The sequence below is a fragment of the Apiospora marii genome (assembly GCF_038362585.1).
Source record: "Apiospora marii strain CBS 49790 chromosome Unknown utg000011l_segment0_segment0, whole genome shotgun sequence".
Lineage (NCBI taxonomy): Eukaryota > Fungi > Ascomycota > Sordariomycetes > Amphisphaeriales > Apiosporaceae > Apiospora > Apiospora marii.
Genome location: NW_027117382.1, coordinates 1,343,608 through 1,360,215, shown reverse-complemented (window position 1 = coordinate 1,360,215; position 16,608 = coordinate 1,343,608). Strand labels below are relative to the sequence as shown.

Sequence of the window (16,608 nt, the reverse complement as noted above, 5' to 3'; positions counted from 1 at the left end):
CCCAATGACAGGCGACTCGCAGCAGGGAAGTTACCAGGGTAGGTGTGTGGTGTCAGCCCCGCTATGTACGAGAGTCTGTCTCTCTGGGGCGGGACAGGACGAGTTCTGGGCGCGGGAGTCACTGAAGGGTTTTTTAGCCTCCGATTCGGAACCTAAAAGTCCAGAAAGTCAGGTAGCAAAGCAGCGCATCACGTCGTGCCTATTCCACTTTACGGGTCAAACCAGTGTATTTCTGGCCGTACCCTGGGACCGGGGGCCCGTCCATGTATCAGTGTTAAAGAAGGCGAGCCAGGACATGACATAACGCGGTGGATTTCCCCTTCAACTTTAACTTCCTCCTCTACTATCCATACTTACCTACTGACTGACTTACTTACGATATTCACCTCCTGCGGGAACATCCTATACTCGCTTTTGGAAAGAACCAGTTCCTCTCGTTGTTCGTGTGTTGTGTGCGCTGTGTGTACCTCGAACTCGAAAAAGTGTAATTTGTGGTCTTCGACATCGGAAGACTGGACGACAGCGAGACTGCCCCGCGATTTGTTGCTTTTGCGGAATAGCACACAAGCAGGGAAAGCCACCATTGGGTTTGCGCCAGAGACAAAAAAAAGTCGAGCTCGCCTGCGCTGAGACTCTGCCTTTGACCATGACGGCTTTCGAATTCAGCAACAATTCTAGCAATGGCTGGATAATACAAAAATTCGGCGGCACCAGTGTCGGCAAGTTCCCAGACAAGGTATGCATTTCCGAATTCCTCTCTCTGCCCCTCCACGCCCTGCCAACGACCCTTGTCGAGAAAGAGCTTTGCGACTGATTACATGGCTTGTGTTTGTAGATCGCAGAAGACATTATACGGTACGTGCAATTCCTGGCTGACGTAGCAGCTTCACCCTTCTTGTACGACAACACCTGCTAATTGGACAATGGGACAGGGCGAGTCTTTCCTCGAATAAAGTCGTCGTTGTTTGCTCGGCGCGTAGCACTGGGAAGAAGGTCACTGGTACCACAAGTCGGTTAGTCACCATACCCACCCCTCCGACAGTCGCAATTCGCAATCGGAACTGCCCCCGTCATCTAACACCATGCGCCGCTGTCCAGTCTCCTCGAGGTCTACAAGAAGCTCAAGGCCATTGCGGCCGCCACCAGCAACGAAACCACCCAGAACGAAATCCTCGACGAAGTCAAGGTCGCCGTCCAGGAGATCTGCAGCGACCATGTCTTCGCCATCCAGTCTTTTATCAAGGACCCCGCCCTGCAAAAGCAGGTCACGGAGGATATCGAGAACGACTGCCAAGAGCTAGTTGACTACGTCATTGCTGCTAAGCGCTTCAACCTCGAGGTCAACGCGAGGTCGAAAGACCGGGTCATCAGCTTCGGCGAGAAGCTGAGCTGCAGGTTTATGTCGTATCTGCTCAAGGATAAGGTACGGAGGTCCACGGCGCGCCCCTGATACTTGCTATTGGCGCCCTTACTGACAATGACCCCAGAAAGTCGATGCCGAATACGTGGATCTCGCCGACATTCTCCATTACGACAGCTCCGACAGGCTCAACCCAGCTTTCTACCGAGAAGCCGCTGCCGCATTCCAGAAGCGGATAAATGCGTGCGGCGAACGAGTGCCTGTGGTGACGGGCTTCTTCGGTACTGTCCCTGGAAGTCTCATGGACGGCGATATTGGACGGGGTTACACAGATCTGTGCGCAGCCCTGGCCGCTGTAGGCCTGAAGGCCGAGGAACTGCAGGTGTGGAAGGAGGTGGATGGTATCTTTACGGCAGACCCGACCAAGGTCCCCACCGCGCGCCTCCTGAGCTCCATCACTCCCTCGGAAGCTGCCGAGCTCACATTTTACGGCTCCGAGGTCATCCACCACCTCACTATGGACCAGGTCATCAAGGCCGAGCCCCCGATTCAAATCCGTATCAAGAACGTTAAGAACCCGAGGGGCGCTGGTACCATTGTGCTGCCCGACCCCGTGCAGTCGCCGGCACAGGAGATCAAGAGGTCGAGACCTTCGGATCCCACGCTGCGTAAAACGCCAAGACGTCCCACGGCTGTCACCATCAAGGACAACATCTCGGTCATCAACGTGCATTCCAACAAGCGATCCATCTCGCACGGTTTCTTCGCCAAGGTGTTCGCTATCCTGAACAACCACCGCATCTCGGTGGATCTCATCTCGACCAGTGAGGTGCATGTGTCCATGGCCATTCACGCCACCAACTCGCCCATCTCGCAACTTGAGGCGGCGAGGAGCGAGTTGGAGGGCTGCGGCGACGTGAGCATGCTCCACGACATGGCCATTCTGAGCTTGGTCGGTGCCGAGATGAAGAACATGATTGGTATCTCGGGCCGCATGTTCTCGACTCTGGGAGAGCACAATGTCAATATCGAGATGATTTCGCAAGGTAGGTCACTATTTTTTCCCCTACCAACTGTGAATCGCATGTTTTGCTAACAGTTAATTCCAGGTGCCAGCGAGATCAACATCAGCTGCGTTATCGACGCGCGGGAGGCTACCCGAGCCATGAACATACTACATACAAATCTGTTTACGTTTTTGGAATAGATCGATCGAGAGCTACTACATGCATACCTAGATTTCGGGGCTGATTTAGATCGTATATGCGTTTTTGTTCTCCGGCGTTTGTGGCTGACTTGCACTTAGAGAATTCCAGTCCGGAATGTGCCCGGTTTCGGAAAGAGAAAAAAGGGGGCGCGTGGGAAGCTATTGGTTTTGTAGAGATATCAGATTGCATTTCAACAAGCACCTAAGAGTGGCAATCGAGACGTTTCATGATGGGGAAAGTTTGCTATTGGTGATAACCCTTACCTTGGCATTGTATCTACGTGTAGGAGTTTCCCCTTTTTAGATTATACGGTTGTCTGATGTAATGCATACCTACACATGTCACCGCCCTTACCGTTTATGAGATGCAGTTATGTACGACCTACCTTAGACCTACCACTCATTGCCATCTAGGGGTGGTATCGATAGCCTTCATCAGGCGCAGGGCCTGACAGAACCACTCGTAGCCCATGCTGACGCGCTCGGAGTTGGGGCCCGCCAGCCCGCACGGCCGCCACGTGGTGAACTGCGCGATCTCGGGGGCCAGCTCGTCGGCGATGGCCTGGAGGTCGGCGGCGTCCCAGGTGGCGGCGCGCAGCCGCTCCGGCGGGTTCATGTGCGAGTGCCGCCACGACGCCAGCAGCAGCACGACGACGGAGATGACGATGGACGGGCGCTCGGCCTCCCAGCCGACCCGGCGCGCGAACAGGGTGGCGACGGCGCGGGCGGACCGCAGGATATCGGGACCGACCCCCGGACCTAGGGAGAGGGACCGGTTGCCGCTGTAGCTGAAGTCGGGACGCCACAGGTCCGCCAGGTTCTGCCGCGGGAACGTGTACAGGCAGCTGCCCTCGAGGGGCCCGTAGGCCAGGTACTCCCACGACCCCCACCGCAGCGGCAGGCGGTGGTAGCCCAGGTACCGCAGCTCGGCGACGTTGTAGATGGCGTTCCAGGGCCGCAGGCGCGTCGTGTCGAGGATGGCGAGGCGCGAGGAGCCGTCGTCGGGCCCGCCGGCGTACCGCAGCGCCACCTGCGGCGACTGCGACCAGCTCGAGCAGGGCGACTGGCGCACCGCCGCGTCCACGTCGAGGTTGCCCGTCAGGTGCGCCTCGATGACCTCGTCGCGCCGCGGCCACTCGGACAGGGCGCACGGCGGTATGGCGGTGGGGGCGTCCAGGAAGGCGTGCGGGATGATCTTGTCCCATTGGTTGAGGCGGTGGTCGCCGCCGCCGCTGCGCTGCGAGTAGCCCCGGAACAGGAACCGGGGGAGGGCGTTGTTGTCGAGGCGCCATTGCCGGGCCGAGTCGGACATGTCCAGGCTGACCGCCGGTCCCCCCTCGGCGTCTTCTTTTTGGGAAAGTAAGGGGTGGCCGGCGAGCTGCCATTCCCGCGTCTCTAGGTGCGGGTAGCCGACGTAGTCCTCCTCTCTCAGGTCCGTGGGGATGCAGTGCGGCTGGTCCAGGAGGGTGGAGGCGGCGCTGTCCGGGCGGGGGTCGCCCAGGGCGTAACCGCTATCCGCAAGGGGGACGTCCTTGACGGCCAGCAGCGGGGTGTCGGCGTCGTACTCCGCGGCGGTGGCGGCGAGCAGCGGTGCGGGGACATCGTCCACGGCGGCCGGCTGCTTTCCTTGTCCTGTGGCGGCGGCGGCGCCGTGCAGGCTCGGCTCGGTGCCGATTATTGCCTTGGAGGCGGCTTGATACCGGGGGTCGCTGATGAGGCACGGGACGCCGAATATCTCCTTCAGGGGGACGTTGGCGGTGGGTCGTGCTGTCTCCATGATGATGGATGGATAGGTCTGGGGTTTTCGGTGGCTCTGCTGAACATCAATCTGGAGCACCTGAGGTTGGCGTTATTGCAATAGGCAATATGGTGATGAAGACAATGGTACCGCGATGGTCTTCTGGAGTTTTTCTCAGGGGAGATCACCCAAAACGCTATTCTTATACAGATCTGACATTGTTGCATAACTCTGACACAATAGCCTTGTTTTGACCCGGCGCTCATTATGGCAGTCTATCTTCTTTGTCTATATGCATTAGCTATTATATGAATTGAAAGCTATTGTGAGGCTATCATGTTGTACCTCTTTGTGTGGGAGACGACTGCGAGCCTTGCTAGGTTTCCCCTGGCTTTCTGTCCCCTCGTCGTAGCCAGCCCGTTAGGCAATGTCATGGGTAGACTCTTCAGGCCTAACCTCGGACCAAGCATCCGTCATGATTTTCATTTTCATTGAATCTGCCAACCGGGTCGCAATTCGTCGCTCGCCCGTTCGCGCCAGGTAGAGGCGCTAGTGTGACATACAAAGGAAGCCATCGCGATATTTCCGTTTTCGCAACTAATGTCTCTCCGAACTTGGTCATAAAGGGGGTGCCGCATTCCTCAAGTCCTTTCATTCAGCCATAACTCTGCTCCTTTTATTCTCCGTCTAGAACAGCCATGCATGGGCAGCCAACGCTCCCTTTCCTTTACCCCTTTAGTTGATACCCCCTCTCGTCCTATAGTAGAATTATAGCGCTTCCCATCAAGGAAAATGCCTCCCAAGTCCAAAGCCAAGGCCAAGGCCGCCGGAAATTCTGGTCTCACCCAGGCCGAGCTCAAGAACCTCTACATTGAAGGCACAGAGCTGCTCTTGACGTATTTCAATGGCGATACGCCCACGAACAACTTCTACAAGAAGCTGCTGGCCAAGCAGAAGTACAAGAGCTTGCAAGCTGCAGCGCGGAACTGGTGCTGGAAGTATGCGCCAGAGAGGGCCAACGTCAGCAAAACAGTTGCCAACTTCCAGAGCAGGGTGTGTAAATTCCTCACGACTATTCGGGCACCATGTTGCCCGAAGAATGCGTACTCTCTTCTATTCTTCCTTAACTGACCTCCCTTCCCAAAACGACAGTTCCCTCTCCACGAGCACGGGGGCTACTCCCACGAGGTCAAGACCTCGGCGGGCCCGTACCGGGAGTCGATGGACCTCGACCCCAACGAGCCCGACAACCCGTGGCTCCTGTTCCACCCAGACCTGTTCAACCAAGGGGTGAGCCCCAACTACTACCGCTTCAGCCTGGAGCGGGCCCGGACGGCGCGCACCATGCAGGGCTACGAGGACAACGACGAGCTCAACTTCCGCGACTACAAGGAGTACATCCCCAACGCGCCGACGGCCCGCCGCCTCGCGGGGGACCGGTTCCAGTACGCGCTGCGGGTGGTGGAGCGAATGGCGGACGAGGAGGACGTGGCGATCGCGGAGGCGATGGAAGAGCAGAAGGAGCAGAACCGGAAGGACCAGGAGAAGCAGAAGAAGAAGAGCAAGGCGAAGAAGTCAGAGCAGGAAGACGAGGAGGAGGACGAAGAAGAAGGGGAGGAAATGCCCCCGCCGGCCGTGGTGACGGCGCGGGACCTGCTGCTGGACCGGGTGCTGCTGCGGTACCTGCCCGAGGCGCTGGTGTGGCTGGGCCACGGGCCCAAGGCCTGGCGCGAGGTGCGCATCAGCGATGCGCAGACGCGCGTCTACCGCACCATCAACATGACCAACAGCGCGCAGATGATGCACATGCGCGCCGAGGCCATCCGGCTCGAGCAGATCGCCCGCGGCGAGATCCTGCCCGAGAAGAACGCCACGCCCTTCGCCCTGTACCAGCAGGTGCTCGACGAGCGCATGCGCAAGACGGCCGAGGAGGAGAAGCGGAAGCAGGAGGAGGCTGAGCAGGAGGCCGCGCAGGAGGCCGCAGACGAGGCCGAGCTCAAGAAGGCACAGGAGGAGAAGAAGGCCAAGGCGGAGGAGAAGAAGGCCAAGAAGGAGAAGAAGGCCGCGGAGAAAAAGGAGGCCGCAGAGTAACAGAGGAACTGGGACGGCGGAGACTGGAATCAGGACACTTAATTCTCACAGAGGTAATCTCCATTTGCTGCGGTAGTTCAAAATTCGTCAGGCTGCCATCGCTAGGTTGTGCATGTATATGATGGAGGGTTTCCTAATCCGTTCGTAGGGGTAGGTAATTGCTAGAGCAAGTCCTCACTCAGCTTTAAACAAAGGTACGAGATAAGATACATCTTTCAGCTCATACATAAGTCTACCCACGACCAGAATCATTTGTCGTAGGATTGAAATTCGGAATACGCCCTCTCCGCCCATCGCGCCAATCAAGGAGCAGCACGATGGCTAAGTAGGTACTGTATGGCTGGCACGCACTGCCTCTTTGCATCTGGAGGCGAACCACCCAGGACTGTCTAAATCATAACTGACGGGTTTCTTTCTTTTCTCTACTCTTGTATACTCTAATATACACGAATGTTGGTCATCGAATATTTCCTCACTAGCTATTCCTCATTGGCCAGTTGTCGCATGAACATCAATATTCTAGGACTTATTTTTCTATAACGTATACGTTTCATACGTTCTTTTTCCATTCCAGGGTGATTTTCTTGGGTTATCGCGGTCAATTACGTCTGTCGGTCGGTGGCTACCGGCTACTCCTCAGCAAGCGATCAAGATACTACAACGCCGCCCGCCTCCCAACATTCAGGCAATTCTCGAATCAACAATCTCCCCCGTTACCAATAGCCCATGGCGGCCCCTATCGATTATACGATATATCGAAACTCCACTTAATCCTCGAGAATAGGAGTTACATAGAAGGGCATTTTGGGCGGTCGCCCTACTAGTAACACAGATGGACCCCTCTTTGTTTGTTGAAGCTCGAGAGAGGTTTCTGGCCTCGCTTCCAGCAAAGGAAAGGACGCGACTTCCATCATGTGACTCGGCGCAGAAACTTCTTGAAGCTGTCAGCAATATGAAGCCAATCCGAGAGGCTGTTAGCCGCGAGAACAAGAAATCACTTTTTCTCCAAGTCAACAGCCTGATCGATGTACTGCGGCCTTATCTAGACTGTGTCAACCTTGTTGTCGCAGCCAATTCGAGCATAGCATCGCCCGTTTGGGGAGCTTTGAGGCTTGTTTTTGAGGTAGAGCACCTTCGACTTTTTCTATATTGATCAACTTCACTGACTTGAATCAAGATGGCCGCGCGTTACATGACTTTCTTCGAGCGAATAACCATACTAATTCGCGACATCACTATGCGGTTTCCCAAATTCGGAGAGCTGGACCAGCTACTCACTAGTTTTGGTAGAGGAATGCCGGCCACCATGCAGAAAGCCATTGCAGGGGCTTACGGTATCTTGCTATCGCTCATCCAGGAGGTCCTGCAAATTTTCTATAAGAGACCTGATCGTGAGTTTACAAGGACCTACTATCATTGTTTGTTTTTCTGATGGCTCCATAGAGGCAAGATCGAAACTGTCGTTGACAGTGAAGGTCTTCACAACACCTTGGGAGAGTAGATTCACCATACTCATGAAGGAGCTGGAACTATACAACGCTGCATTTCATGCAGAGCTGCAGACCCTCCATTTCAAAGAAGCCATGCTGTCAGATGAAATGCAACGCCAGAATCTATCACGAACGATGGATCACGCAGAAGAGCTTCACCTGGCGGCTGACAATATTGACGCCGAGCAACAGAGCCAGGGGGAAGTTTTGCGCAAGCTTCAAGAGATGGTTACAAAGCAGTCCCAGCAGGCTCTGGGCAGCGAGCAGAGTTTGCAGTCCTCATTGAGGGCCATTCAGGATAGAGTCGACAAAGGCGGTGACAATTTTCGTCAATTTAGTGAAGGTAAGCAATGACGCATGAGACTTACTTTCTACTTACCCGGAGCTGACTCCTTTTCCCTCTCCAGTGGAACACCGAAAACGGATTCTAGATTGGCTGTCGCCGCCTCGTTTCGTAGATTCATATCAGCTCGCCATCCCCAAAAGCGACAAGGTGACGGCTAACTGGTTCCTTGATGGGGACCCATATACGACCTGGAAGCGCAATGGGCTGACAAGTTCCGACCCAAGCCGGCAAAAACTCCTTTGGGTGAACGGTGAGTTGCTTATTGTGATCCTCTCCTGACATCCTCCCTTGCTAATGATTTTCTAATGTTCAATGTGTGTGAATATAGGTAATCCTGGGGCTGGAAAGACCGTACTGGCTTCAACTTCTCTGGAAGACTTACTGAGCTCCTTCCCATCGACCCCAGATGGCCCCCAGGTCACCTACTTCTTCTTTCGGTCGCACATGCCAGGACTAAACAATAGTATCGAGGCATACCGGGCAATCTTATCCCAGATACTCCATACTCGCTGGATGGACTCTGCCATTTTGGACTGCTTCTCTTTCGCCATGAACTGCTCTCAGGGCCAGCTTGTGGCATCCAGATTAGAGATACTGGATTTGCTCTCGCTCTGTGCGACGCACTTGCCATGTCACTTCCTCGTCCTCGACGCCATAGATGAGTGCGTAGACTCAGAGTTTCTCGTCAATGATCTGATGTCTGCCGGCTGGTGCTCCAGAGCGAATCTAATCCTGTTCAGTCGCCCGACAGTCCCCAGTCTTCATTCTATCTACTCGAGCCAGACTCTTAGCATTGCAAAGAGGAACACGGAAGATATACGAAGGTATTCTTCCGCAAGACTCGACAAATTGATTGAGGCACAATGTTTCCCGGGGAACCTGGGTACTCCAGGCCGGCCCAACAGGGATATGCTCCTCCAGAAGATCACACTGGGCGCTGACGGCATGTTTCTGTGGGCAACTCTTCTTTTCGATCTTCTCAGCTCGAGGGCGCTTACTAAAGCAAAACGCCTCGAATTTGTTCTCTCCATCACGAAGCCAGAACGTCTCAACGAACTATATGACCGTATAGTGTGCAAGATCGAGGAACAGAACTCGGAAGAAAGAGATCTTGCTGTACAGATTCTTCTCTGGACATTGCTGGCCACCTCTCCACCCGAGACACAGGACGTGAAGCTTGCAATATGCTCCAAGCTACACCCCGACGACGATGGCAGCGGCTCGACTGACGACGACGAAGATCCATTCCCTGGATTTTCTTTGACAGCAATCGTGGTTTGTGGTGCGTTGGTTGAGGAGACTCGATCACGATTGCTCTGTTTCGTCCATCTCTCCGCCCGTGAGTATGTACTTCAGGCATTTTCTCGCCTGACTTCGAGCGGCCTTCCATCAACCTTCTTGAATATAACTATCATGGAAGGATACTGCATGATCATACAGCAGTGCGTGGGGTATATTAGCGGCCTTATACCACACCTCAGCGGGATCCGTGACTCGTCAGGTGACAGCATAGAGGAACGATTTCCACTTGCTCACCATGCCGCTTTCCATCTGGCCGAGTACATCTCACAAGTTACAGCCAAACTGAGTCTGTATGGCGATACAAACGACTCCGCCGTGCCACTCCATCAAGACTGGGCTCGAGTGATTTCCAATATACAAGCTGCAATGGACTCGGTAATGTCATTCATATTCAACCCCGACTGCTTCCAGTTGTGGCTGCAGTTGCATTATCTGTCCCGAGTTGGCGTCTCCCGTACTGCGTGGAAGCTTCAGATACTCGGAACCTATAATCGGCATATCCAAAAATTCTCCAACTACGACTTGTCTAGATTCACCCAGGCACTGCAAACATTCGCAGATGTCGGCGTTACCCTACAAAATATCGAAAGAGACTGGGGGGACCAGCTGGTAGACGACCATAGCTTCGTCTGGCGGCCAGAGATCGGTGCATTCACACCTAACAAGTATATCCCACCTGTTGCGTCAACAAGTGTCGACGTGCTGGCGCCGACCCGTCCCGATAAACCAACATTGGCTCGTAACTTCTCCCAAAAGAAAACGGTTCTTAGCAAGGACGGGGAGCATTTGTTCTCGCTTAGCATTTGGCCGGCGGCGTGAGTACCCTTTTTAGAATAGAACACCCGGTAGGTCTGGGTTATATACTGATGAGCTTGACATCAATAGGGCATTCGAAGACGCCATCAACTCGAACTTGCCAGTAACAGGAGAAAAATCTTGCAATGACTTGTATCAGGGCTGGCTTGCCCTCTACGAAATCTGGAGATTAGAGGATGGACCGGTGCGAATGCTCACATTGACAACAGAATTGGCACGGGACGAATTGAAGGCCTTAGCTAGAGGCTCTTCTTCATCCACCCTGAAATCGTTTCAAATTCCTATGGATATCTGTCCTGGTAGTCCATTGATTTTCGTTCTACAGACTATACTTGCTGTCCACTACGACCCAGAAAAGTCGCACCCCCAGCTCGCTTCTGCTGAGCTACCGCTCTGGTCCCGTGCGACCTGTGGCCAAATTTGGGATGCGACATGTTCAGAAGCAGCTACACAGGGCCAATTCTCTCCATACGGGGAATGTTTTCTGCTCTGGGAGCGTTGCAATGTCGGCGCCGAGACGGTACTTGACATGTCGCTTTTTGATATTGCCGCTGGCCCGCCATTGCAGGTGGCAAGGCAACGGAAAACGGAATTTGTGTCACAACAACAATTTGACAGTGGCTTGGAGTGCTCGGACGATATGAAGTGCTTGGTTCGGCTACATTCTACACTACCCTTAGCTGGCATACTGTTCGAGGCTACAGTATATATCTGGGATTTTACCAATGGTACCTTCTTGCTCCATGACCATTGCCTTTTCAAAGAATGCCCGAATCTAACATCCAGTTTCTAGAAATTGATGGGCTTCATACGTGCTTTTGGTCGATTGTTGACGAGCCTCAAACACTGGGCTTTTCTGCGTGTGGAGAGTTCGTCTTGATACAACTTCCCAGCCGAGATGACCCCTGCATTGAGCCGCTTGCAGATTTGCTGGGGGTTTCACGGTTCGCCGAACTATTAGCGACTGTTCACGACGAAAGTAGCGAAGCTGACAGGAACCTGAGTGCAATGAACTCCATTCAGCTGGCCAGTGGTGAAACACTCGACCCGAACCGTTTCAAGACAAGCCTGGTACGAACCGGCGGCATTGAGGGGTTGGCTGTGCACAAGGGATCAATTTTGCAGAATCAACTGTCGATCTCGAAGACGACGGAGACATTATCACTGCGACGAGCATCTGGGCATACCACCGAGGAGCTCGAACTCGTCAAGCTGCCTGCCAGGCGCTTCGACAACCTGAACGTGCTTTTGTCCCCTCCAGAAGATCCATACATAACCATATTGGTGCTGAAAGATGGTGCCGGTCCTGCAGCCAACAGTAATGGCACAGCCCTCGAATATGGCGACCTCGTTATCCGCGTGAAGAAGGACACATTGAAACCTGCTTCATCAGTGAAGCAGAGTTCCTTAGACGAGTTTAATGACCATAGGAGGGATTGGTATACAAGACGTGATAACTACAATCGGACAAAACGTCTTCTGGCACGCCCTGATTCCACCACCCGCAAAGATTGGATCCGATTCGGTGGAACCACAGATGCCCTTGATTACGGTTTTCTTAGGCATTATTCACTTCGAACCGATCCCGAATCCTTATTATCTCGTCCAGGACTTGAGCCGCGTACGTATCGACTGATCAACCTTTTCATGGGATTCTTGGTTTACCAAAGCAGGTTGCGTAACATTGGGCGCAGTGAATCACATACAGAGTTTCTCTTACAGTTCGGCATTGGTTGTGTATGGACAGGAGATGCAATGGCGGACAGCGATGTGCAAAGGTATTTAGGCGATCTAGTAACCAGATATCGATGTCTTGTGAGAAGAAAGAAGAGAGTATCTTCTTGAGAGGGCGGACGGCGCATACTTGTTCCTCTATATAGTGTATTTCTTTCTTAACTAAATACTGATCTTGATCTCAAATACCAAAACTTGTAGGCATAACCGAACGGCTTGGCATCCCTTACTGTGTCTGAGAAATCGATAGCCCATCTGCCATTTTTCTTGCTTGCGGCTGGCATTCATGGTAACCCATAACCGTAGTCGAGAAGAAAAACACCAAACTTGCCAAAAACTGTAAGAGGATCAAGTAAACGAAGGCATATCAGGCGAACAACTGACAGTACAAGGAAGCCATTGTCTCGGATTGGGACGAGCATTCAGCGTCTGGCGCAGGCGGGCTGAAAAAGGGGGTTTGAAGGGTATGAATTATTGACTGGGCTTGGAGTCAAAAGTACTTCGGGGGATCTGTATGACACAGATGTCAAGTCAGGACAGACCAGAGCAGTTCAGGGGACCTGCAATGATTCCTTAGGTATCTCAACATCAGCTCCATACACATTTGGCTGTCCCAGGCATCACAAACCCAACCGCATGGTTCTCACGTATACCAAACGATATGGCTAAACAATAGTGGCATATTCATCTTGATTCGTTTCAAGGTCGTAGTCTATGGGTATTGCGTACACATATTCAAGGTGACATCCCCCCTCCTGCCAAAAGCATCTCAGAGCCTTGGCCTGCCCAGAAATAGGCCCCTGTCTCCCGCCAGGCTGGTATTCAAATATCATGTTCCCAAGGCATCCGCAAGGTACGATATGGTCGGTCAGCCTCCTCGGCTTTCATTGTTGTTGTAAGCCGGTGACCAAGCCTAGATAAATTCCCACCATCCATTGCTCGCTAGGGTCATGACCTCTTTCTAACTCCCTTGGTCTTTTGTAATTCGTCTTGGTATATGTGCTAAACTCCCTTGTAGACCGGTTTAGAAAGAAAAAGAAGAAAAAAAAGTATTAGTCAAGAACAGACTCGTTTTCAATCTGCTCTACGAGCAGTTGTAACTTGTCTGTATAACCTTCGTGCGCATCACCCTCTACCGCGTCCTTTAGCGCGGCCTCCATCACTTTATGATGTGCCACAAACTCGCGGATCGAGTCGAGCAGAGGCTTCATGCTCTTCTTGGAATGACTAGCCCTAAAGGCAGCCCTGAAAGGTTTGAGGAGGGACAGGTAACCGAGCAACACGGCCAGGTACCCAAAGGCCACGTTCAGTTGCGATTTGGCATCAGAATCCGCCTGTAGAAGGTTAGCTTGACTGTTTGACTAGGGGGTAAGGGTTAGGCAGGGTGTTGGGCACTTACCTCTGCAGTGGATGCATGGTTCTCTAGGAATAGCTTGATGAGCTTATTCGTAGGAGAACCGTCGTCACCATAGCACTTCCAGACCGCCTCTCTGACCGCAACGCTTTGCTCGGCGCAGTTGATCAGAATGCCCAGCCTCAAGACGAGTCCATCGCGAACTTCGTCAGACCATTCATTGGTAGAGACTGTCGCTAGTGCCTTGGCGAAGCTTGCGCACACAGAAGTCGCAAGGGTGGGGAGCAAGCCTTTAGCAACAAAGACTTCGGGCGCTCCAGGCACCGTTTCCACTAGGTTGACGACAAGTCTCATCACAAGACTCTCAAGCTCCGTGTCGAGCGGTACCCGCAGAACAGCCCCAAAAGCATCGGCCACCGAAGGCAGATAATTCGTCAACCACTTGTTACTGTCCGTTTGGGACTCAAGGGCTTTAACGGTGTGATATTCCAAAACGGACAACGCATGGAAGACATTGATACGGTCAATCGCATCGGGTGCTTCCCAGAAATCCGGGTCTTGCGCCACAGACAGTACCGAGAATAGCTGGTCCGTGACTGCGGCCGGGAACAGGGACAGGTCCCTACCAATGTTCGGATCATGGGCAACCAGAAGCTGCAGGCACTTCAGGGTTGCGGTTCGAGGTGATATGTAAGTGGGCTTGGTGCGCCAAGTCGACAGCTCTGCGAGGCTATTCTGCAGCCCAGCCAGCAGCGTCTGGTCTCGCTTGCTCATGTTGGCTTTGCGATCTCGAGCCAGCTTCACGGTATCGTTGTCCACGGCAAGCAGTCTTGCGAACAAGCCGCCCAAGTTTTCAGTGCGCACAAGTCGCATAATATGCGGCGAGTCAGTGTGTGCCAAAAGCTGAAGAAGAATGACCACAATAAAATAGCCAGTTATGGTATCATGCTCTTGATCGGCACGCTCAAGAACAGTCGCCTCGACCCCATAGTCACGGAGCGACCTTCGGTATTCTTTCTCCTTTACCTTCTCCGCAATTTGGCGCAGGGTAGTTCTGCGCGACGATGATGCCTTCTGGCCTGCACCATTGGGTGTCCCTATTTGATCTGTTAAGTCTTGCATCTGATCGGCAACAAACGTATTTGCACCGGCCGCCCGAAGGTCATGAACGCCCTGCATCTTGGCCGTCTTGGACACGGTGCTAGCATCTGCGTCTTCATCATCGGAGTCGGGTTTGATCAGCTGTTTGTGAATATGATTATCATATTCTAATCGCCGACCCTTGAGCGCTGGTGCCTCCCGTGGGACCTCGAGAGAAGCAAACATATCCGTCTCTTCCAAAAGGGTTCTTGTTTGGCCATATGTACGCTTGACTTGGCTCGATGTCCGAGAGAATGCTGGGGGTCTGGTGCCTGTGGCTTTGCGGGGGTTCGGGGTTAGAGTCATGGAATCTTGCGAGTCTTCCTGTGCGAAATCGCCGGTCTGGCCTGACACCAGTGGCTGACTCCAAGTTACCTGCGATTCGCGTTCGTCATCCTCCGACTCCTCTGACGACTGGATCTGTGCCTTGAGGCTATCGATCAGCCGTGTTTTCTGCCTTTTCGGCTGCTTGCCTGCTGGAGCGGTTTCTTTTGCCGCCGGCTGTGATGAACTTGCCGAGGCAGGAGAAGTCGAGGATGGACCAATATCGGACTGCGTAGTCTTCAATGTCGTCTTCCGTTGGGCCAAACGCACGGGGATTTGATGCTGTATTCGCCCCCTTGTTCTGCCCTTATCCGTGACGGCCAAGTTACCAAAGGCCTTCATGGTCTGCGGAGTAAACGCGTCTTGCGTCTCCTTCTTCTTGGCGGCAGCTGCCTTTCCATTCTTGATTGCGCTGCTTTTAGACGCAGTGGGCGTCGGAGGAGGGCTAGACAATGCCACGTCTGGGGTATCCACGTCCATGCCTTCTGCTGAATTGGACCGCGTCGGGCGCTTTGTCGCCTTTGCTATTTGTCTTACGGGACGCGACGGCTCTGGAGATGAGATACGGGAGCGTCGGGCGGTCGGTCGGACAGGCGAGCTATCGTCCCCTTCTGTCAAAGGGTCCTGGCCGATGGCCTTTGGAGAAGACAGCTCGGCCGCCTTGCGTTTGCGCTCGCTACTAAGAAGACCTGTGATGGCGCTTTTCGGCACCGTCGCAGGCTTCTTGCGCGGATCTCCCGATAGAGGCTCCGGGGATGAGTCTATCTCGTAAGGGTCTCGCTCTTCTGTACGCGTTGTTTGTCCTGTGGTACTGGTGCTGGTGATTTGGCGGTCGCTGGGGCGTGTAGTAGCCTTTGTGCCGGTATACAAGGTGCGTGCTGGTTGGCTCTTCCGTGCACCTCCTTTGCCGTACGTCGCGATCGGCTTTCGCGGCCTGTTGCCGCCGTCGCGCGTCGCCATCGTGGTTGTGACGTCTCCCCTCAATGAAGGAAGGTCTGGGGGTCGAGAAATAGCCGGTCGCGGATGATCGACAGCACCTGTGCTTCGGCGGCAAAAGCACCTTCTAGAGTAGAGGAAGAGCGACGGAGATGTTGAAACAGCAATGGATAATCAATGCTCGCCATGCGACGGGAAAGAGTGCTTGTTCAGCGCAATCAGTGGTTCACGTCGCATGTAAATAATGGGTGTTTGTCAGGATGCTAGGCCAATCAAGCTAGGGTGCTACAGGACCCTGGTAGCATTGCCCGCTACTGGCTGATGGAGGATGAGACGCAAGTGAGCTGTGAGCCGAAGCGGGAAATTTAACCATTAGGGAGTCCGTGTGCGAATACAGTTGTAGAGCAGGAAGGAACTGCTAGGCTTTTTTTACTTTTGCGACACCAGATGGTGAGGGCAAAACGTCAGAAGGGAGAAGAAGCACCAAACAGAAAACAAAAGGTGCAGCGGTTGAAGAGTGCAGTCGCGTCGGACGTTGTGAGACTCCAAGCCGGCTTTGTTGAATCATGCTCCGGTTGAAAGCATCCATACGCTCACACACTCTTGCTCACTAACAGTCTTGCACTGAAATTAGGTTGCTTACTGTTATCGGCCCACCATGGCTACGTATTGAACAGTGAATAGTGCCTGCTTCCTTTCTTCATCCATCATCATCTACCTGCTCGGTGCTTGAATAATGTGCATCGGCGACCAGAGTAGAATTAGGGGTT

At 53.5% G+C, this 16,608-nt stretch overlaps 5 protein-coding genes across 5 annotated transcripts; 3 read left to right on the top strand and 2 right to left on the bottom strand.

The window, feature by feature from the left end:
- Window positions 1-646: 646 nt before the first annotated feature.
- Window positions 647-2,567, top strand: PG985_013484 (Aspartokinase; the record flags this gene model as incomplete). The annotated part of the gene is made up of 6 exons (XM_066833250.1): window positions 647-736; window positions 836-855; window positions 933-1,013; window positions 1,099-1,423; window positions 1,488-2,406; window positions 2,470-2,567. The coding sequence occupies 6 exons, from the start codon at window positions 647-649 to the stop codon at window positions 2,565-2,567; spliced, it is 1,533 nt and encodes a 510-aa protein (XP_066677990.1).
- Window positions 2,568-2,967: 400 nt separating this feature from the next.
- Window positions 2,968-4,344, bottom strand: PG985_013483 (uncharacterized protein; the record flags this gene model as incomplete). Its single annotated transcript, XM_066833249.1, has 1 exon — window positions 2,968-4,344. One exon carries the CDS (start codon window positions 4,342-4,344, stop codon window positions 2,968-2,970), a length of 1,377 nt encoding a protein of 458 aa, XP_066677989.1.
- A 753-nt stretch (window positions 4,345-5,097) lies between these two features.
- On the top strand, window positions 5,098-6,396 carry PG985_013482 (uncharacterized protein; the record flags this gene model as incomplete). Its single annotated transcript, XM_066833248.1, has 2 exons — window positions 5,098-5,358; window positions 5,458-6,396. The coding sequence occupies 2 exons, from the start codon at window positions 5,098-5,100 to the stop codon at window positions 6,394-6,396; spliced, it is 1,200 nt and encodes a 399-aa protein (XP_066677988.1).
- Window positions 6,397-7,228: 832 nt separating this feature from the next.
- PG985_013481 (uncharacterized protein) lies at window positions 7,229-12,323 on the top strand (the record flags this gene model as incomplete). The annotated part of the gene is made up of 8 exons (XM_066833247.1): window positions 7,229-7,519; window positions 7,574-7,787; window positions 7,867-8,229; window positions 8,318-8,482; window positions 8,561-10,349; window positions 10,420-11,078; window positions 11,144-11,971; window positions 12,286-12,323. 8 exons carry the CDS (start codon window positions 7,229-7,231, stop codon window positions 12,321-12,323), a joined length of 4,347 nt encoding a protein of 1,448 aa, XP_066677987.1.
- Window positions 12,324-13,136: 813 nt separating this feature from the next.
- On the bottom strand, window positions 13,137-15,862 carry PG985_013480 (uncharacterized protein; the record flags this gene model as incomplete). Its single annotated transcript, XM_066833246.1, has 2 exons — window positions 13,137-13,418; window positions 13,484-15,862. 2 exons carry the CDS (start codon window positions 15,860-15,862, stop codon window positions 13,137-13,139), a joined length of 2,661 nt encoding a protein of 886 aa, XP_066677986.1.
- Between the last annotated feature and the right edge of the window lie 746 nt (window positions 15,863-16,608).